Below are 23,162 nucleotides of genomic sequence, written 5' to 3' on the forward strand. Positions count from 1 at the left end.
GGCCGTGGAGAGGAAAGGTCCGTTGGCTTCTCTACAGCGTAGGGGTGTGAGCGGTCCCGGGGCTCCGGCCAAACCCACCTCCCACCAGCTTCAGCCTATCGGTAAGTTGCCGTGCCGTGACGACAGAGCGTGTCACCGCGGTGACGTCGCAGTGATGTCAGGGGGCACCTCGGCGAAGCCTTGTTCAGTCCCAGGAGGAGGCTGCAGCGCCCCGGCCTGACGTCATGCTGCCCCCGGGCAGCCAGGCCATGACGTCACTGCGCCGACGTGCGCTGTGTAGTGGCGCTGCAGTGCGGGGGGATTGCGCTGGGTTCCCCTAGGGAGGCGCTGGGGGCCGAGGGGGTTAATTCAGGGAAGCCCCGTGGCCGGTGTCACGCAGGGGGTCGGTCCCGATGGTCCAGCCCAGCCCCTCTCACCTGGGCTCTGTGTCACAGGGACTCAGTGCAGGGCTCTGCCGTGACATCACGGCCCTTCAGCCTGGCAGGGCCCCATCGTCGCGTCACACCGAGCCCGCCACACCCCGTGTCCTGGGACGGGTCTCTTGACGCTTCGGGACGCCCTGGCCACCACGTTTTGGTTTGAGGGTTTGTTTGGGATTTGTTTTCATTTTTATTACATTTTAAAATGTCGTTTGAGCCATTGGTGCGCTTGTAAAACAGAGAGAGAGAAATTTGCAGCTGCTATCAGATTTGTTTTAAATTGCAATATTTAAAAAAAAATCACGAAATGTATCTTTATTTCACACTCTACCGCTGTGGTTGTTATCAGTGACATGGGCACCAGGGCAGCATACAGTCTCTAGAGCTGGCTGCCCCTCTTATAAAATGTGCAAGGGGAGAAATATAATGGTTAAGTCTTAGGCCTCAATCCTGTAAACTGGTCTGGGCAAACAGGCCCTTGTCATCCAGCAGAGCCCCATTGCCATCAGTACAGCTCTACCCTGGATGCAAGGGTCTGCCCACAGGAATCAGCATGCTCAATTGAAGCCTTAATCTTTGATGTAGAGCTATATAACTTACTATCTCTCAGGTCTCCATCGTACAAAGACTTATGCATGCGTGTAACTTTAAGTAGTATGAGTAATCTCATTGACAGTTAAAGTTAAACTGTCAGTTTCACAGGTGATAGCCAAAGATTTGACTCATATAACTACATGCATCTTGAATATTTATCCCTCCACAACTCTTTGTTGTTAAGTATGGCCAGAAGCTGGGAATGAGCAACAGGGGATGGATCGCTCCATGATTCCCTGTTCTGTTCATTCCCTCTGGGGGACCTGGAATTGGCCACTGTTGGAAGACAGGATACTGGGCTAGATGGATCTTTGGTTTGACCCAGTATGGCCATTCTTATGGCTCAGTAAAGGTTAAATATGTTGAGCTTAAGTTCAGGTTAAGACATAAACAATTCCAATTGCTACTGTGAATGCTTTCTCTTGCCTTGGTTTTAATACTTTCTTGAAGAATGTAATGTTTGCACTTTTCATGTTTTATCCTCTTTTTGACTCTATCATCAGCTTCAGCAGCTGTCTTGCATAAATGTGATGATGGTTGAGTAATATGGATTTAGCAAAACATTCTCTTCTAGCAGTTGACAATGAAAGATCATTGTCTGCTTAATAATAATAGGTTTGCAAAAAGGGAAATGTGACAATTTATAATAAATCAGACCTTGAAGAATTTAATGGTAAAATTCAATGACCCATCACTCCTGATGTTTTATACATTATGCAAATTCATTGCACATATAGGGATTAGCATATGCAATTACTGAAGATAATTAGCTCACTCTTCTGAGGGAAAATGTTGCTAGATATTTCTGGTGTTGAAATAATTGACTTAGGTTTCTAATGTCAGTTTAGAAATAGAGTTAAAAAAACTTGAAAATCTAATAACTTAATTTCTTAATTTTAATAATTCAAAATGATCACAAGAAAACCACTGGAGATATTGGAATTATCTCCACTGACTCTAAAACATCATTAGTCAGGAGATTACAGTGATTCAGTATAATAAACTACTCTGTGTCTGATTCAGTAAGGAAAATAAGAACTTGTTTTCACTGCAGAGTTAACTTGCATGTTGCCCTTAACTCATATCCCAACCACATAAAATGGTTAATCCAAGTGTGCTGGTGCTTTTATCTTCAGTGAGTTTAGACCAGTGGTTCTCAAGCTAGGGCTGCGTTTGTGCAGGGAAAGCCCCTGGCAGGCCAGGCCAGTTTGTTTACCTGCTGCGTCCACAGGTTCGGCCAATCGCAGCTCCCACCGGCTGCAGTTTGCCGCTCCAGGCCAATGGGGGCTGCGGGAAGCGGCGCAGGCCGAGGGACATGCTGGCCGCCCTTCCTGCAGCCCCCATTGGCCTGGAGCAGCAAACCGTGGCCAGTGGGAGCCACGATCAGCTGAAACTGCGGTCACAGCAGGTAAACAAACCTGCCTGGCCCGCCAGGTGCTTTCCCTGAACAAGCAGCGGCCCTAGTTTGAGAACCACTGGTTTAGACTACAGCTCAAGTTAGCACAACTCTTCAGCTGCTGACACAACCCCTCTGTGCAGCTGCAATGTTATTTTGCAGTGTGACTGCTCTCACTGGAACTGGGCTAATTTAAGAGGAGTTAACTGAATCACTCAACTCTGGAGTGATGATATACCCTAAATCTGCTATCTAAATATATTGTACAGACTGCAGAAATGTATGTTAATGTTGCATTAAGATTAGCATTTTAGACTTTGATTCTTTAGGCATAGGGATGTCCACCTGCATGCAGCTGTAGGATTGAGACTTGAAACACTCTGAACTAAGGAAATGTAGAACTTGATTGTCATGTAGTAATTGAAACATGCTCCCTTTGCACCTATCATAACCAAAATTGCCCTTAGATACACCTTTGTAACTCCCATTCAAGTCAAGTGGAGCTATGTGTATATATCTGGTGGCAGGTTTGGATCCATTGTATATTCAAGTTACATTTAACAGCATAAGTAACAATCACTGAACAGTAAAACATTAATCACTCAACAGCTTGTGCTGTGTATTTCCAGTTTCATAGCCAAGTGCTTAGTCAGTTTTGTAACTACACACAGCAAAAGCAGCTGAAAAACCACACATATGGAGTTAAAATTGATATTTATATTTATTATGTGATTCCATAGTCACCTAAATAATACCCACTGAAAACTTAATGGGAATATTTGTGCTATTCATGTTCCAACACACACACCCTTTTGTTTGCTTGTTTGTTTTTTCATTTCTTATCCTTTATTTTTCTTTCTGGGCTTCGGTCATACAAAAGTTTATGCAGCACGTGTTTAACTTCATGCACTGTGAGTAATTCTGTTAAAGTCAATGAGATTGCTCACAGGACCCCATCCTGCCCCTATTGAAGTCAGTGTCAAAACTCTCACAGATGTTAGTGATACAGAATCTGCCCTACAGTGTGTAAAGATAAACATGTGTAAGTCTGTGCAGGACCAGAGCCCTAGTTACTATTTTTCAGGAAGGAGGATACACCACCTGTAGTGTTCGGGTATTTTTGAATTGTACTTGCATAAAAAACAGATCTTAAAATCTTTTAAAATAGAAATGTTTTGTTCCTAACTGAAAAATAAGTGTCCGGATTTTGCTCATACTTTCCAAAAACATTCACCCCTGGAGCATTTTTATCTGAAACTGCTCTAGCTATAATTTTTATAAGCCACTCCTAAGATTACTGTAATTGAAAAAGAGGAAAGAAAAACAGAATTTCTTTTTTTTTTCAGTGTGTTTACTTTGAGCATTTGACAGCACTTGTTTATAGTCAATTTCTCTGTTTCCCCTATATTGGCAGTTTTCTTAGCCTGTCAGAATGGTCTTTCACACAACAATAATAAAACGAGGGAAATCTTTTTTAAAAAATTAGAAAAAATAAGATAAGACCACAAAAATTGGCAGCAGGGACATGTGGAAACGTGTAGTATCTGAAATTATATTTAACACCTTTTTTAAATGAACTAGATTTCCACAACTTTTATTGAATCAGATCTCATCTGACAAAACTAGGACTGATGCTATAAAACTTTAATCACGTGAATAATGCTTACTCATGATTGCATCCTACTCATGTCAGTAAGGGTTTGTAGGCTGCAACCCCTAAGTTGAAATAACATTTGAATTGTGACATGAAAGACAAAGGGTAGGTTAACACCTTGGCCTTAATTCATATTATTGTTCTGTCTTCACCCCCATCAAAAAAAAATGAGTGAAAGATTGTGTGTCAATATAAACTTTGAATCTTCTTGCTCTTTGTTGTTTCTTTTATACAGAACTGTTTATTTCACTTTGTTTCCTGTGGGTTAGGGGGAAGTTTAAAGAAAAAGCAGAACCTCTGTGTTATAAAATAGTGTCTCATATATATACAAGAAATGAGAACAGACGTCATGTCACTTGATTAAGTCTGTGTGGAAAATATCCTTCTGAAACTTTGCATTTGTCTTGTACATATTAAACTTTTTTATTTTTTTTAAATTGTACCAATAGTGATTAGTTCATATTATGGAATAGTTACTTGCTAAAATATTTTTTTAAATCAAAGTAGTTATATAAGCACAAAAAAAATCTTCAGCTCATCAACTTCTAACATTTTTGGTTTATATATTTTTACAGTTATGTAACTTCTGAAATTTAAAAGCATTAATTTACTACTAAACTAAGATGTTTACATGCCGAGTTTCAGCCCTGAATGTGTTTTCTCAGCTGACATATAGACCAGAGAGAAACAAGATTTTTAACTAGTGCTGACAATACTATTTATTGATTTCATTATAAAAGTGAGAGGGTGGTAAAGTTACTTGGTGCTTCAGAGACATAAATAAATAGGACGTGTGTCTTATCCCACACAGCTTACCAGCAAAATAACACCAGATAAACTGAGGAGCATGGTAAGGGAAATGAAGTTTGTGGAGTTATTGATTAGGAGTCAAGAGGAAAAGGAATAGCTGAACAAGGAGGATTCGAAGGAACAGAGAGGGCACCTAGCACATCTGTCTGCCCCCATTTGCCATGGGTAAGGGGGGGTGAGAGAAAGCACAAAGGCGAGAGGAGAAAAAGGAGAGCAAGGCAAGATGATTGGGGAGAGCATCGGGAGCAAGAAAGAGAATAGGGGGAAATGAAAAGGGAGATGAAAGAGGGATCCAAGGTATTAAATAGCTTCGTGGATGTGATATGTGCGACAGTGTGCCTTCGGGGCTGAATAATGTCCCCAGAATATCTCCCTGGACAGCCTGCTCTAGCTCCAGCAGAACTGGATCAGCACCAGTTTCTTTGCATTTCTTTGTGCTTTCCCAGAGATGCCCCTGGTGGAATGCAGCTAACTAGGAAGCTCCATTCCTTGTCAGCTTGCCTGTGGGAAGTGGGTTCTGCTCAGTAGCGTGGCACTAATCGAGTTCCTTCCACAGCTGCTGGCCTTCTCCTAAAGGAAGAAACAAGAAATGAGACATGCAGAAAAAAGAATGGGGGGAGAGACAGGCGCGGTGCCATTCAGTGGGTTTACACAGAAACAACAGTTGGGGCCTACTCTAACTCCACCTCAGGTTTAGACATGCCAGTCAGCTGAACCTTGAAGGAGAGCCAACCAACAATGCTGTTTTTTCTAATTAACTGATTTTTGACAACAGCAACCAATAATGGGACAAAGTTATCTTGTCAGATTAGAAATTCAGATCGTCCTTGGGCAAATAACCTTTAATAAAAAATTCTGAGCCCGCATAGTATATGGTAAATGAATTTCCTAATTCCTGGATGTGATTAATTAATCTAGCCTATAAAGGAGCTAAAGAGCAAAAAATAGGTGCCTTCATTTGTAGAGTAATCCTTTGTGCAATGATCCTGTTCCTCTGTGGTATGTTAAAGTACTATATGCAGTGTTAACTAGTAATGTCAAAATGATGAGAAAAACTTATCAAGTGCCTGCTGCCTCATTTATATAAAGCATATAGATGAATCACTTAATCCTTTGTACTGTCATAGTTATGAAATACAACCCTACTGGCATTTGTTATTGGGAGAAGAACAGATGATAAAGATTGAAGTCAGATATTCATTAAGATACCAGGGTTTTTTAGTTTGTGTTTTTCCCATCACAAATTGGTTTTCATTGCCATGGGACAGTCTGGAAGGAATGATGAACAGCATGTCCTTGTTGCCAAGAAGGCTAACGGCATTTTGGGCTGTATGAGATGGGGCATTACCAGCAGATCGAGGGACGTGATCATTTCCCCTCTATTCGACATTGGTGAGGCCTCATCTGGAGTACTGTGTCCAGTTATGGGCCCCACACTACAAGAAGGATGTGGAAAAATTGGAAAGAGTCCAGCGGAGGGCAACAAAAATGCTTAGGGGGCTGGAGCACATGACTTATGAGGAGAGGCTGAGGGAACTGGGATTGTTTAGTCTGCAGAAGAGAAGAATGAGGGGGGATTTGATAGCTGCTTTCAAGTACCTGAAAGGGGGTTCCAAAGAGGATGGATCTAGACTGTTCTCAGTGATACCAGATGACAGAACAAGGAGTAATGGTCTCAAGTTGAAATGGGGGAGGTTTAGGTTGGATATTAGGAAACACTTTTTCACTAGGAGGGTGGTGAAGCAATGGAATGGGTTCCCTAGGGAGGTGGTGGAATCTCCTTCCTTAGAGGTTTTTAAGGTCAGGCTTGACAAAGTTCAGGCTGGGAGGATTTAGTTAGGGATTGGTCCTGCTTTGAGCGGGGGGTTGGACTAGATGACCTCCTGAGGTCCCTTCCAACCCTCATATTCTATGATTCTGTGAGTCTAAGGAACATTTACTAGATCAGAAATATCTGGTCAGGTTTCATGAAAATTATATACAAATGTAAACCTTCCTCATGCCAATTCATTCTTGGAGTTCAGTGTATTTACTGAAATGTTTTGCTTCTTGGTTGTCAGTGGAAAAAAACTGATCTATACCAGAAGCATTGATATTGGTCTTTGGTTCTAACGCCATCCGTTATTTTGTGCACACCTTCATTTTAAAAATTGTGGGTCCTGTCCTTAGTCAAAATTCCCCCTGACATCACTTGGAGATGCAGAGCATAATTTGGCACTCGTAGCTTTTAGAGCACTTTGAAGATGAAAAACATACTGTAAGTGCTAAATAGTAGTAGCCATTAGTGCAATATTTTCAGCATCAGATTACGGTAAAAATGTGGAGTCTGATCACGTGGAAGCAAGAAAAGTTGTCATGAGGAAGAACATTTAGACATTAAGGGCCAGATTTCAGAAGTGACTTTCCATTTTGTGCCCACAAATAATTGCAGATACAGTTTTCCAGGCACAAAAAATTGTGGGTGCATTTTATAGTACCTAGGCATCTAACTACTGATTGTACCTGCAAATCAGGTAATTACTTGTCTCAGGGCTATGAAATGCATCCACAGTTATCTGTAGGTACAGAACAAGAGGCTGAGTGGATACCCTTTGGAAAATCAGGACTTGAAATCACTTTAAAAAAAATTACATTTTCATCCTTCGTCTTCCCCCTGTTGTGAAAACTGTTTTTCTTTGTCTGCCATACACACAATCCACATTTTGATCCCAATGGGAGCTAACCATTTCCAATCTATTAACACTTTGGCCCTTTTCTTACATTCTTTTTGCCCCTAATGCCTAGTCTCCCTGAGATGTCTTATTTTGGATGGGAGGACAAGTGTACATCTGAAGTGACTGGAGTACTGATCATGCTAATACCATCTTACCCTCATCCCTTTGCCATGCCCTGAGCTCATCTCTGATGCCAAACCTCTCGGCTGACAGTTTATTTTAGTCTGCAGTCTGTTTACTGGAAATGAGATTTGAAAACCACGTAAGCTTGGTATTATTAACAAACCTAATTCTCTCTCTTTTTTTTTCCAGTTGGATTGCCCATTTCCACTATTAATATTGATTGGTCTTGAAAGTGCACTAGGATTCAGATATTTCCAGGAAGCTCTCTGTCAATGAACAACTCAAGATCCTCCTCACTGATCTCGGTTTAATGCAGACAGCTTGATATTACACATCCTGCTCCTTACTCCAAGTTAAATGAAAAAACAATTTTCTCTAATCTTCCATGAAGCTCAGTTGTTGCCTGTTAGCTTTGATTGTTAGTGCTGGTCTGCCTGCTGCTTTTGCACTGGAAAATGTAGCTTCTAACAGGACAATTACACCTGGGTCAAGATCCATTTCTCTGACTGCTTCACTTCATCCAGTCTTCCGAGTCTTGGCAAATTCTCCAGCACATCATGATATCATAGCAAAGGAAGGGGCCAGTGCTTTAATTGAATGTAAACTGAACATCAGCCAGTATGAATTTATCCTTTGGTACAATTCAAAAGCACAGCTGCTCAATGAAAGAGATGAAGGTAAGCTCTGCTCCTCTCTTAGATGGATAGTATCTGAACACCTCACCATCTTTAACATATTTGTCTTCACAACCCTTGTGAGAGGTTTATCCTCATTTTATACATGGGGAACTGAGGCACGGAGAGACTAAGTGTTTTGCCTAAGGTCACACAGGAAACCTGTGGCGTAGCAGGGAATTGAACCAAGTCCCAGGCTAGTGACTGACCACTAGCCCACCCTTTCTGCAGTGATGCTTAATCTTGTACAGCTGAACTGTCTTGCTTCAAAGGTACAGAATTAAAAAGCCATCGTATCAGCTCCATAACTGATTTTTTATTTTGCCCTGCTCTTTATAAGAACATAAGAATGGCCATACCGGGTCAGACCAAAGGTCCATCTAGCCCAGTATCCTGTCTACCGACAGTGGCCAATGCCAGGTGTCCCAGAGGGAGTGAACCTAACAGCTTATGATCAAGTGTTCTCCATCCATCTCCACCCTCTGACCAGCAGAGGCTAGGGATACCATAACATCTTAGGTGCATACATTAAAAATAATTTCCCTCAAATTGTGACCTGACCAGCAGAGGCTAGGGATACCATAACATCTTAGGTGCATACATTAAAAATAATTTCCCTCAAATTGTGACCTTTTCTAGCTGGCAAACTATTCTCATGTTTTCTTGTCCTTTCTAAAGGAGAGAGACTATTTGATTACATTTACTTCCTGATTTATGTGCCAGCAACTCTCTGGAAATCAACAGGATGTTTAACTGCTCAGGGAATGGTTTTGCTGGTTAACCATTGCTACAGAGGGAGATGCACTCTCTTAGCCATTCAGTGTTTAATTTAAAAAAAGAAAAAAAGTAATACTGTTTATAGAATCTGGAAAACATTCTTCATTAGCTAAGGAGTTTTAAGCTAGGTCAAATTGTGAACCTGAGCTACTTGACAGTATCCTCTTAATGCTGTGCATATTAATTTGGAGTATTATCCAGCTTATGTGCAGCTAAAATAATCTTTAGGTGCCATCTGGAAATGTAATTGAAAGCAGAGTAAATGAAGAGAATGAGTTATGAAAGCAAATGTGTCCTCCCTAATTTAGTAAATATGTAGGAAATAGCTTGGGAAGCCAGCATTATTATTATTTTATTTTACATTATTTTTTACCAAGAGTTTTGTCAGTCAGTAGAAGAAGCACAGTTGTGTAGTGGTTAAAGCAAAAGACTGGGTCTCCAGGGATGGGTTTTAACACTAGCTGAGCTACTTAGGGTATGTCTACACTACACACTAAACACAGGCTTGACTTGGGTTTGAGCCCTAGCCCCTCTCCTGTCCACACGCAATTCAGTCTGACTCTGGTCAGCAGGACCCAGGTGCTAGGACCTTGCTGTGGGTGGAGGGAGTCAGAGCCCAAGTACAAGCCCCACTGGGACTTGGATCCAAGGCCTGTCATTTTGCAGTGAGGATGCAGGTCAAGTCACAGACCCAAGTCAGAAGATCTGTGCAGTGCAGTATGGCGGCGTTAGTACGGCTGTGAGAGACAGGCCAGCAGTTGTTAACCCAGGTGTACAGTGCAGTCTGGATGCTCCGGCATGGGCTTGGAAACACCAAGTCCACAAGCCCGGCTCCCACAGGCCTGGGCTTAGTGTGCAGTGTATAACCATACCCTTACTGACTGTGTGACTTTTCCCATGTCTCACTTCACTTTTGTCATAGTCAAGCCACATGGAAAATTGGACGTTATAATTATATAGAGCAGTAAATAAACACAGCTCTGTACAGTGGGCAAAATGTGCTACACAAATACTGGAATCCATGCCGCAAGAGCTGCCAGTCTAAAGGCACACACGGAACAATACGAAATGGAATAAAGGGTGGGATTTGAGCAAAATCTTATGGTAGAAAAGTACTTGTAGCACCTGAGTTGTAAATTCTCACTAAACAAGCTACAGAACGAAATCTCTACCACATTCGGTATGATCATTGAGGAATCTTTGTATTATGTAAAAGATGCAATACTTAATGCCCAGGCCTGTATCTCGATAAAGGAGTAAGCATAATTTGTTACATTTTTGTAATTCTCTTTGTCTCATTACTGTACTTGTTTCTTTTGGGTCTTTAGGTGGAAGATGGTTGATCACTGATGGAATCCTTAACATTACCAGTGTAACTTTTGGTGACCGCGGGCGGTACACCTGTGCAGCCACTAATCGTAATGGCACCTCCTACTACACAGTCACCCTGAGGGTTATCTTCACATCAGGGGACATGAGCATCTACTACATGATTGTGTGTCTGGTTGCCTTCACAATCATCCTCATTTTAAACATCACCCGTCTGTGTATGATGAGCAGCCACCTCCGCAAGACAGAGAAGGCCATCAATGAGTTCTTCAGGACAGAAGGGGCTGAGAAGCTTCAGAAAGCCTTTGAGATCGCCAAGCGCATTCCTATCATCACATCTGCCAAAACCTTAGAGCTGGCCAAAGTTACCCAGTTTAAGACCATGGAATTTGCTCGATACATTGAAGAGCTTGCTAGAAGCATCCCTCTCCCACCTTTGATCCTCAACTGTAGGGCATTCATGGAGGAGATCTTCGAAGCAGTGCGAGTTGATGATCCTGATGAAGTTGGCGACACCAAACAGACCCAGGCCCTTACTACCCAAGATGCAATCTACCCCATCAACCCAGAGCTCAAGCGCAGTAATTCACCAGCAGGGGACTCGGATGATGGCTCCATGAATGAGCAGGGTCAAGAAATAGCAGTCCAGGTATCAGTCCACCTTCAGTCAGAAATACAAAGCATTGACACTGTTTCCCATGACAGCTGCCATTCTTTACCTTCCGAAGAAGAGGCCTGCTGAATCCAGCAAGGTGGGATTATTAAAGGTGCATCTGATTTCTGTAGGGCATCCTGAGAAAAGGAACCATAGTCAAATGTGCACAAAAAATAATGAATTTTTTTCCAGAATATGAGGTGCCAAAACTATTGCCTAAATTGGGCATTTCCTCATCTATGTTTCTCAGTGCTGATCTATAGATATAAAGCCTGCTTAGATGAGGCCATTTGGAATACTCCTTCGCAACAATTTTGTAAAGCAAACATACTCCACTGGAAGCATTTCACAAAGGGGATGATTCACACTCAATTTCTTGGTCTCCTCAGTTACTGTATCAGAGGTGGCTAAATTGAGCTAAACACCTGCCATAGGGTCCTTTCCTTTGTGAACTGTTTCTTCATCTACACAAAGAAATCTGAATTCTTTCAGATTCAAGTCTGCCTGCATTATTGTCATGACGATTTGAGAGGTGTGCTCTTCTTGAATTGCCTCTTGATGTGTGCAGCCCATCAAAACTATGGGCTTCGGCAAATCTGCTTTGTGTATTTTGCTTCTGTGTTGCCAGCAAAATGTACTGTACTTAGAATAAGGAATAGTGCCAGACTGTGCATCTGGATTAAATGGTCATTGTTTCAAAGCAGTTTATGGAATAACCAGGGCTCTCAGGTTTTGATGATTCTGCAGAAACTTACCAAAATGCCGTTGTAGTATATGGAAAATTAAATCTTGATTTTGACATAATCAGCACCATGGTTAAATGACCGGTATTGCCAGATGCCTTCCCTGTTTCTGTTTTATATGGCAAGACAGGAAGGCAGCACTGCCGGTATTATCTGCCCCCGAACCTTATTGACTTTACTCACTGCAGAAAATCCAAAGGATTGTGGTGGATTTGACATTGCCGTGAGCAAGGGATGACGAGCTGGTAGTTGGTTGTCCTAAAAAAAAATAAAATCTACAGCTCAAGTGTCTCAGGCAGTTGTTTCTAAACAACATTAACAAGAAAAGTGGGGGGAACTTAGGGCCAGATTCTTAGCTGTGGCTAGTTATGTCTCCCTGATTCTGCAATCTGCAGTAACCGTCTGGTCACGCCCTCTTTCATTTCTAACAAGCCCCGTGGTAAGAGCTGCAAGGAGATCTAGCACCGGAGCTGACCGTACATTGCCCTGTGCTAGTTAGAGACTCTCCTGTGCCAGGAGATTCCTCAGATGAGGAGATCCAAGCCCGAGGAACTGGAATGTAGAAGAGAATCTGACCCCTGGTTTCGCTTGTTGGTGCTGATCTTTTCCTTTTTTTTTATTTAACATTTACAAGTGTATCACTTCAATCGCATTGAGATTTAAATATATGTAAGGCTTGTAAGCACTCCACAAATTAATTTCTTACAACTGCTGGAAGCATATTGCCATATAATTTTAACAACTTGGCAACAGGAGCACCGCTTAGCTTCCCACATCTCTTTCTTTGCTTCCTGTGTTTGAAAGGTGACTTGAACGAGTGGTTTCCAGAGGGAACAGTCAAGATTCTTCAGAGGTTTTAAGGTTACGTTTACAGGCATGGAGGTGGATGACAAACAGATACAGGAGTGCCAGTCTGCAAAGCAGGGTCATCTGCGGTAATACATCCTTGTAATAAATGGCATGACTAAATCCTATTTATGTGTCAGTATTAGAGAACTAGAGGTTGAAGCGTTTTTAAGTTCTTTCCCTAGCAGCTTCTGAAGCCAAACCCAAGCAATTTAGGTCTAGCAGAGCTTGTCTTGACTGAGAGGCCTGTGTTTATCAGGAACAAAGGAATTGCTGACTGGATCAGCCCAGTAATCCATCTATTCCAGTCTCCTGTTTCTGACAGGTGGCTGTGCTTCAGAGGAATAGATCTGGAATAACCTTCCCTTAGTGAGAGATTCTTCCTCACCCTCATATAGCTAGAGGTTGTTTATGCTCCTCTTCATCTTAAGGGTTTATATTCCTTTCTCAGCTCTTTATTTATTCTTTAATAGTCATGGTTATAACTCTGGATATTCTTGTTGTTCAGATAAATGGCCAATCCTTTTTTTGCATCCTGCTAAACTGCTGGCCTCAGTGATTCCTGGTGGCAGTGATTCTGCAGGCTAACTGTGCATTCTGGTGAAAAGAATTTCCTTTGATTGAGTTTGAATGTCATAGCTCAAAGATGTTAAGGCCAGAAGGGATGACTGTGTAGTCTGACCTTGTAGGGTCCCCAGGCCATAGGGTTTCCACTTCACCATGCCTGTCTTTCAGAGAAGCTGCTGTGCCCCTCTTTCAAACTGTCACACCACATATGGTGGCAGCATCCTTAATGTTTTTGTCCCCATGTTATAAATGCAATTTGGAGATGGAACCGTAAAATCAAGGCTCCTTTTAAATACTTCCAAACCAGCAGATGTGCAATAATGATTGACAGATGTCTCATCAAAAATGGCAGCTTGCGTGCAACAAAATGACACTGGAGCTATGTGAGATCAGTGTAAGAGAACAGCTCCCGATTTAACTGAATCTGTTCTTTAATTTGTATAGTTTATGTAGATAACACTGCGTTCTTACTAAACCGAGTCTGTGTTTGCCTATCGATCTGTTTCATCTGGTGTCTGAGTAGCAGAGAGAAAGGACTTGTTCCGTTAGGCCAGAAAATACAGAAATGATGTGCTGGATAGTTACTGGTTTTTTTTAAAAAATTCCAAAATCAAATGGCCAGTTTACCATAGTAATAAGTCATTTCACTTCTGGGAGAGAGGCTGTTTTGTAGGATTTTCAGTACATAAGTAGCATTTATGAAGTGTAGGGCCCAATCTTGTTTCCACTGAACTTAATCAGAGCAGGGTTGGAACCTAATATGACATCAGTGAGTGTATTGAACAGATTCCTATGACACTGCGAGCCGGGATGATGATGATGATGTGTAGAACCCATAATTTCCAAATAATGGACCCTAACATAGTGGTTTCCAAACAGGTTGACCTATTACTCCCACGTTAGTGATATCTGTTACTGCTTGAATTTTTTTGATACATCTAACTACAATTTATTTTGGAAAGATTACTCAAACCTCGTACGTGGGAGTTTTTTTAAACTCCTTGTAAAAGATGCACGCTTTTTCTTAGCTTCAATTAATGTCTCTGACAATCCCACGGCTGTTTTATCTTTTCTTCCTAACCTCAATTTTACTTTTTGTACTGTAAACTCTACTTTTTAGCCAACATTGTATCTAAAAGTAACTTTGTCTTGGTTATTTGTATTCTGTAGAGTGCAATGTGACTGTGTTATGTAACAACATATGATTCATACTTTCATAAAATTAATTGGTAGATTGGCAGAATAAATTTAGCAAAAAAACCCATGAGTTTTATGATCTATTTAAATTCTCTTGCATCAGAAAGGGGGAAAGAGGGGCTCTCCATAAAGAGTTAATAAACAGCTGTCTTTAGCTAATGCCAGCAAAGCTGTTAGGCAAACTGGTAAAGGTTGCCTGTGTATCTGATTATCTGCAAGACAATTTGTGCCATAACATCTTTGATTTGTCATTTTATAATGTCCTAAAGTCCCCATGGCCATCTGTAACGATTCTTACCAGCTGCGTAAACAGATGGCTACAGAACAGCAGCCCTGACATGATTTCAATAGGGTCTTTGGTTTCTTTATTGCTTCTTATAGCAAGCTAAAAGAGTGGTTACAAATTGCAGTCTTGCCTCCTCAAACCTACATTTGCTGACCCACACCTATAGAGACAATTGTTCTGTTCTTCTGTCTTTATTCTAATCTTAGATTTTGGGAGGCTTTTTCCTATGGTTTGACGCAGCTTCCCTTCCACAGAAGGAGACACGTAACTAATACAACACAAATCTGCAGCTGGACTAATTAAAACTTCAAGGGACAGATTCTGCCTCGCCATGCTGGCGAGCAGTGGGGGTGTATGAAAAGTCTTCCACTCACTTGCTCAGCTCACATAGGGCCTGGCAGACTCCCAGTTCCTGCACTGAGAGAAACGCAGAGGCTGCTTCCTCCCTACATTTCTTCAGACTGAGAGGAAGCGGGACTATGACTCCGCCCTCCCTATTTGCGGGCCACTGTGCGGGGTGGGAAGTTATCTGCATCCATAAAGTGGTGTAGCAGCGTGCACACAGTTTCTGCATGCCCTGAAGTTTTGGGTGCTCCCTGCGGGGTAATGTAGCCTGAACTGTACAATCCAGCACTGAGTAGCAGTGCAGTCAGATCTATCATCGAAGTTTTAAATGCAATCTGCAGAGCAAATCCCACTTGAGGACACTGGGGCAACTTTATTAAAGTCAGTGGAGTTGCACAAGTGTAAATGAGAGCAGAATTTGACCACAATGTTCTAAAAGTTAGGTTCCAATTGTCAATTTCTGCATGTGTAGAACAGTGGAATTCAATCCAAATCCTTCTCCACCTGCAATGTGGATTGTACTGTCTGGATGTGGCAGCTGAAGGGGTGACAATTCCACACTAATTAGTGCTGGGGTCAGGGTTCAGACAGTAACTGGCTTCTAGCCCGGTATTTGGGGTTACACTTAAATGTATGTTGCTGGTTCAAGACACAATGTACTAGCAGTCAAACACAAAAGATTTTGTTTTTTTTTTAATCTGGGTCTATGTAGAGTATAAGATTTAGAGATCCTAAGTGGGGCTAACATATTCATGGTTTGGTAGCTATTTGAAACAAATTTCTGTTTTTGCTGAATGAACAAGGTAACAATAGGGAATTGAAAACAAAAGATCGTTCCATGGTGGATTATCCCAATGTTTTCTTTTTTTAAAAGTTATGCATCATACAAAGCCACCTATCACCTGAACTAGATCATCATCCAAGTTCCAGATGAAGGTAGGACTAAAAGAAGTCCATTTATTTCAATTAAGCTGACAATTGACACCAGCTGAGAATCTGCCCTTGATTTTCTGCTGTTACGTGGCATCTCACTCCCACACATCACAACATGAACAATGTCTTCATTTGTGCTCAAAAACAGTATAACTCACCATTTGGTTTATGCCAGATATATGCAATATCAAAAAAACCCAACCCTCTCCTATTTCTAAGCTAGGAGATGCCTGTGCTTTGCTGATTCTGTTCTGACAATGATGATCATAAAACCGAGCAATGATGCAGCCCTTTCCCTTTTCAAAACCCTGTGGAAACAACTAATTAGCCTAATGAAAAGGTGTAGGATTATGCTTATCTCAAGATACTAACATTTATTTTATGGAACTAAAAATTCTTCAGTGTCCCAAATTCAAAGCATGTACTTGAGGGCTCATGCTTGCATTGGGACACTTACTTCAGCAGATAGAGATGTAGATTATACATTTGTGCATCCATCTGCCCAGAGGTTCCAGATGGGATCCAAGGAGGCGGCTACATTTCAAGGGGTTGGAATTATTTTTTCATTCACACACTAGTATGCATGACATCTGCTGTCAGGAGGTACGCTGCAAACAGTATACAGTATTGTAGTAGCACTTAGAGGCCAAGACACTGTTGTGCTAGGCAGCTTACAAACATGTAACAAAGAAATGTTCCAGCCCCGAAGAGCTTGCAGTCTAAGTCAATCAAAATCAAGTACAGCATTAATCAGTATTCCAAGGATAGAAGTGTCCATCAAAGCCAATGTTTCTGCTCTTCATGGCAGGACTGTGTCTACCAACATGTTTTTATAGGCTATAGCCTGATTAGCACCTCTGCTTGTTACCATAATATTAAATAATATATACACGTAAGTCATGCCTGTGAAATCCAGCCTGTCGGACAGTCATTTAAGTGGGATCCGATGGGAGAGATTTAGCCCCCGTTTGAAAATGGTTTTCATGCTTTGGACCTGATTTTTAAACAAGTTTGCCTCACATATATCGGGCTGGACTCTCTGGTACTCTAAGGACGCTTTGCAACCCGTGGGCAGAAGAGAATCTTAGGACAGAAATAGCCAGTGGGGGAACTCTCCTTGTTCTGCTATGCCTGATCCTCTGGTGTAAGCTCTGTTATGGACTCTACACCAGTGAGCAAAGTCAAAATAGGCCTCCTGCTACTTTACCTGTCAATAGAGTAAGGCAGCTGAAACTGACTGCCTGTATCTGCCACTGGCTGCTATGTCCAAGCACAAAATTGCAGCAGCCGTGATCATCAGAGGTGCAGCTAGCCCATTGCAGGCCCTAGGGAGGAATATTTTCTCCCCCATACATACATACATACATACATACACACACACACACACACACACACACACACACACACACACACACACACAAACACGAACTAATAATAGGGGGCTCCCTTGAGCTGCTTGGGCCCTAAGCAATTGCTTAGTCTGCTTATGCCAAGCACCGGCTCTGGTGATCATACTGGTAAATAGGGTGACTGCACGAGCCAATGGCCGTATTTGGCCACTTGTGTCTATATTTATCTGATCGCAGTCATTCGGTGTGCAAACGAAGCATGCATTTGTCCTCCTAACTGGTCTGAAACTCAGCCTCGTTTTGTTGAGAATCTGCAGTGTGCCTCGGCTAACTAGCCTAGCTTAACAGGGAACTCTGCTCAGTGAAAACATCTTCTAGGGAACCTATTTAAGCCCACTGGTACGTAATGATAATGTCTGATGCTTAATGGGCACAGTAATTCCACTTCATGGGGACGCCTTTGGTCATTTAATAGTGCTTAGGTCTCTCTCATCCTGCTTCTGTGTGATTGCACCTCTGACCTTTCAGCCCCGCCCCCCGTACATGTTGTACGCTGGGTAAGTGTTACGAATTGCTTCACTGCTGCTTGTTCGGAGATGTTCTCTCCTCCCCCAGCTGAGCTGCCATGTTGGGGCTTGCAGCTGCTGCTGGCACCAGTGCTAGGTAGGCAGCAGGTTCAGTCCCTGCCCCTCTGCGGATAACGTCTCCTCCAGCTCCAATAACAACGGGTTCTGCAGCTCCTCGGGCCGCAGCATTCCTCGTGCAAAGATGTCTTCTCTGTCTGAAATTCCTCTCAGTGGGGTGAAAGATATCCACTTCTACTGCATTCTCTAGAACCATTCAATATTTCACCGCATATTTGCCATCAATGGTGCCCACATCTGCATAAATTATCTGCATTTTAAAGGGGTTTGGTTCATCTGCACCTTTATGGCACAATCTAAAATTTCCTATTTTCATTTTTTGACAACTTAACTTTCAAGGGTAATAAATGGGGGGAAGGGGGGTTGATAAGAAGAGATGGAACTATTTCCTTCAGCCATCTTAGATTAGAACATGGCTTTCTTCCGGGAACTGTGCCCGCATCACCTCCCCTTTACTGATAGTTGGTTTTGACAGCCAGTCTTTCACAGCGTGGGGCCAGTGCAGTTCCCTGACTAGATCTGAATTGCTTTATTATTTGATGACCTTTCAGACATGCTGCAAAAGCCATTTATTTAACCGGGGCTTGCGGGAAGATGGAAGTATGGTCCGTAGGTTAAAGGAGCCGTTTTGCTGCTTGGATTTCTTGGCTAGCCGAGTTAATTCATTATTTGCACATGATTCTCTTTTGCTTCTGGACAGTGGCTCTTTGGTCATAAACCTAATTAACGGTCAGATCCCTTCGAGCTTTTCTTTATGGGTGGGATTTTATTGTTATTCAAAGCTAAAGAAATAGCATCGGTGGGCTATTGGTTGTAATAAAGATTTTGGTTGTGGACAAAGAGACAGGGTGGGGTTGAAGTGAGCTTGCATCACCAAGAAAACAAGGCTGAGGGCAGACACAGCAGGTTAGCCGGGCCGTGCACCTCACATGTGGGGAGCAGACAGCAGGAGAAACGAAGCTGTCAAAAGGGAGAAAGAGAGAGAGCGACCCAGGTGTCACGATGAAGCAATGGGCTGGAGAGGAGCTGGTGTACAGCGTGTGGAAGTTCTTCGGGGCAGGGACTATCTTTGTTCTGTGTTTGTACAGCACCTGACACACTGGGGAAAACAATCCCTGAATGATGGATCATAAGCACAGAGTTACCATAAGCCATCTCATGATCCTATACCACAGTGTCACAGAAGTGTAGGGCTAGAGAGGTTAGCAAGTCCAGGCCCCTGCACTGAGGCAGGACCACATATACTTGTCCAACCTGTTCTTAAAAGCTTCCGGCGTGCCCCTCCGTAGCACATTATCTGAGCATCTCACAACCTTAACCATGGATAGGCAGGGCAGGGCTGTTATCCCCTCTGAACAGATGAAGGCTAAGGCACCAGGGATAGGCTACGGCAGTGTGTCAGGTGCTTCCCAGTGTGGGAAGACAGACGTGCGCTCTCTGTGCTCGAGCGAGCATGCTAAGAACAGCAGCGTGGCTGCAGCGGCTCAGGCCAGCCACCCGGGTACGTACCCAACGTGTCGCCAGCCCAAGCCGTCCCCCAGGCTGTCGCGGGCACACTGCTGTTTTTAGCGTGCGCGCGCTCGAGGTGAGCTAGCACGTGTCTGTCCACCCATGCGGGGGAAGCAGCGGCAGAGATGTACCCAGAAGGCCCAGCTCCTCAAAGGTATTTTGGTGCCTAACTCCCATGCTCCTGCCCGTCAATTATTTTTGTCCTTCCTTTAAAAGAAAGACCAGCGTGACTCCTAGACTGGAAAGCATTCTCCTTGCATTGCCTCTGCCCTTCAGAAAAGGAAGGAGGGCAACTGGGCCTAGCCACCCAGCTGTCCAGCATTTGTAGCCTGTCTTTAGTCCCTCTAAATGCTTGTCTAACTCAGTTAAGAGCAGGTTCGCAGTGGCTGCATTTCACAGTCTGCTCTGTACAGTCAGTCCCACCGGGTGCCGCTCACCTTGCCGGGGGGAGTATCAGCCCAGCCGTTTGCACCAGTGGCAAGGAGCACCGCAAGCAAAGCAGCCTGCAGGCTGTGTCCAGCCAGGAGAGCAGCTCTGCGCTGCCTCCAGCAGGTCAGCGTCCAGAGGGAGGCCGGAGGCCCGAACTCCATAGCTCGGGGACCCAGTGAACCGGATCCCTCACCGGTAGGGTTCAGACCAGTAGCACCCACCATTCCAGCTCTGAGGTGGGCAGCCAGAGAGAGGCTGATCTGCAGCCCCGTGACCTGCCCTCGAGCTCTGAGATGGATTGTATAGGCTCAGTGCTCTGATGCTCTGCTTTTGGGAGGAGGGGCAGGGATGGGTTTTACACCCCGCTCACCCCATTAAAAACTCTCCCTTTAAGGCCCCCAGTGCCAGCTACATCCCTCCCCTTTGGTTGATTGGCTTGTTTTTTAATCTCCATTCATAGTTTGTAGTCTCTGCATGACTCAAAAAGCGCCAGGCCTTCGTGGGATACAGCACAGGGCTTGCCACGCTGGCTCCGCCTTGCTCAGGATCCTGTCTCCGGCACCAGCCAAAAGCTGACACTCGAGAGGAAGGCAGGCAAATAAAACCAGTCAATGGGATGCACCCAGCCAGTTGCACAACCCTGCGTGTCAGCTTCCTGGGGCACAGATTGTCTCCTTTGTTCCTTCTCTGTACAGCACCGAGCATAGGGTGACCAGACAGCAAGTGTGAAAAATCGGGCTGGGGGGGGGGGGAAATAGGAGCCTATATAAGAAAAAGACCCAAAAATCAGGACTCTCCCTATGAAACTGGGACATCTGGTCACCTTAATCAAGCACAATGAGGCCCTGCTTCTTGACTGGGGGGCTTAGGTGCTGCTGTGATGGAGAGAATAAATATTAATAACATACAGCACAAGGCAAAGAGGAATCCCTGCCTGACTCCTGCAGGCTCCTCATCTATATTAAAGCGTGACAGCTTGATTACCCTTATCACTGTCTTAAAGTGCAGAGCTGCAAATGTCATTAGTGGGCATAAAAAGATCAATTCCTTACGAGAAAAAAGGCTCCCACAATCTGGCTGTAATCTCAGATGGCAGGTAAGCTATAAATCGAGTTCTTTCACTGCCTTTTCAGTTCATTGTGTGCTTGTACTCGGAGACGCGGTAAATGTTTCCACTCCGGTTCAATCAAATCTCATTTCCAAGCTGGGTCGTCACGGTGTCTTGTCATAGACGTCCACGTCTTTTGCCCTTTTCTGAAGCTTTTCAGTCTGTGCTATGCCTCTTTAAAAGTGAGATGACCTAGGCCCTATCCTTCAGACAGGTGTGGATCTGCTTCACTTCAAGCGCATAATTAGTCCCATCGCAGTCAATGGATCTACTCCCTAGCTTAAAGTTAAGCACGTGCATAGCTGTTTGCAGCAGTAGGCCCCAGACCGTGCCCTGTACTCAAGAGGAGGGAATACGATGCCACCACATTTTCAGTGATGCTTGGGTCCTAACTGCATGCAAGTTTCTATGGCTGCATCAGAGATTATTTTGTGCTCCAGATCAGAGGTGGACAATTGCTTTCCCTGCTTTCTGTGCCCTTTAGAAACTCTGGTCCCTACGATCATTATAGTCTTGCCTTTAATCTCCTACACTGATATAAGCGGACAGGCATTTACAGTGCAGCCCCAGAGAGAGGCAAAGTGCAACTGGAGGAGACAACTCATTGCCTGTGAGCCCCAGCTGATTTCACCTGATTTACCGCATTGGCGTGCGATCCTTTTGCTTCAAATCCAAATGCCCTTGAACTGGTAAAACACGGAGCCGGCCAGGTGTCTTTTTTTTAGTCTAATCATACAAGGCTGCTGATCACATGCAGTGTGTTGTCACTGATGCCCAAGCCACAGTTTAAATGCTAAAACCTGGTTCCAAACTTCACAGAGGTTCAGGGGTGTTTGGAGTTTGAGTTTGAGCCAGTCTTAAGCTGTGATTAACACTGGCGTGACAGCGAGTAAAACTACAAAAGATACTGAGCTTCCCTCAAGTAGGGTGACCAGATGTCCCGATTTTATAGGGACAGTCCCGATTTTGGGGTCTTTTTCTTATATAGGCTCCTATTTCCCTCCCCCCCATCCCCTGTCCCAATTTTTCACACTTGCTGTCTGGTCCCTACCCTCAAGGACCACAGTCAGCCAAGACCTGTTAGGAGAAGAGAGAGGGAGCTCCCTGCCTGCGTATACAGCATAGCAGCCTACGTAACAAACTGTATGGACCGATGGGGGCCAAGTTGCTTCTGTAACTGTCATAAGTGGATGCTGCTGCAGGTAGGTGTAGTAAAGATGTGATCAGCTGCAGCCTAACGTTTCTGTATTGGTGTTACACGGCCCAACAAAGGCACATTGGAAGCAGCTTCCTCCACCCCAGTGCAAGCACTGAGATTTGAACCTGTCGTTAGGTCCAGCCGACGCTAGAGGCAGCTCTTGGGTTGAACATGGAATGGACACAAAGGGAATTGCAATTCCACATGAGGAGTTCGTGCAGACTGATGGTTTCCAGGCAGGGAGTAGGAGCTGCTGGCAATCATAATCGCTATGGGCAAGGGTTACCAGCCGAGAAGTAGGAAGTGCTCCTCCGGGAGATCATAGCACGTGCTCTTTCTAAAAACTTGCCTGGTGCAAGGAGTCAGCTGCACCCAATCTGACATGAGGTTTTACATCAAATGCAGAAAAGAATACGCCACCGAGATGAGCCAGAGCCCCAGAGGTCCCATTAGGCTGTGAGCGGTCTCTAAAATGGGCCCCACTGCTCCTCTGAGCCCTGCAAAGCAGCTAAGCAGTTGGGCTGGGTTGCCTGAATGTTCCCTGTTGGGCTTGGAGCTGAGCAGGGAGGGGTTAAGCGGCTGTGCTGCGGATACAGGTGGGGCTCATCGAGCTGCCAGGCCCAGCTGACTTGTATAAAAGGCAGAAGGAAGGCGGGAGGGAGCAGCTAGTTTTTTGGGAGGGGAGACACAGGATTCAGCTCTCTGCTGGGCCAATTTGGTCCATGTATGCGCCTTGGGGAGGGATTAGGTCTCCTGCGCTGTTCTGGGAGTGTGCTGAGAGGAAGAGCAAACCCCACAACATCCCTGGGGCCTGAAGGGCGTTTGACTGTAGTTACTGGCAGGGGCCCATTCCTAAGGGGGGG

General features: G+C 44.0%; 1 protein-coding gene across 2 annotated transcripts; it reads left to right on the top strand.

The window, feature by feature from the left end:
* MFAP3 (microfibril associated protein 3) lies at positions 1 to 14,556 on the top strand. Of its 2 annotated transcripts, none has more exons than XM_045027320.1 (3): positions 1 to 101; positions 7,900 to 8,387; positions 10,490 to 14,556. In XM_045027320.1, exons 2-3 carry the CDS (start codon positions 8,096 to 8,098, stop codon positions 11,230 to 11,232), a joined length of 1,035 nt encoding a protein of 344 aa, XP_044883255.1. In that variant the 5' UTR covers positions 1 to 101; positions 7,900 to 8,095; the 3' UTR covers positions 11,233 to 14,556. The 2 variants fall into 2 exon arrangements, with proteins under 2 accessions (XP_044883255.1, XP_044883256.1); XM_045027321.1 differs by lacking the exon at positions 1 to 101 and adding an exon at positions 555 to 584.
* Positions 14,557 to 23,162: the final 8,606 nt, after the last annotated feature.

The sequence above is a fragment of the Mauremys mutica genome, chromosome 8, assembly GCF_020497125.1.
Source record: "Mauremys mutica isolate MM-2020 ecotype Southern chromosome 8, ASM2049712v1, whole genome shotgun sequence".
Lineage (NCBI taxonomy): Eukaryota > Metazoa > Chordata > Testudines > Geoemydidae > Mauremys > Mauremys mutica.

Coding starts and splice junctions, on each gene's coding strand:
- MFAP3 (XM_045027320.1), top strand. CDS start 8,096: ATGAAGCTCAGTTGTTGCCTGTTAGCTTTGATTGTTAGTGCTGGTCTG. Junction 8,388..10,489: donor GCTCAATGAAAGAGATGAAG/GTAAGCTCTGCT, acceptor TTGGGTCTTTAG/GTGGAAGATGGTTGATCACT.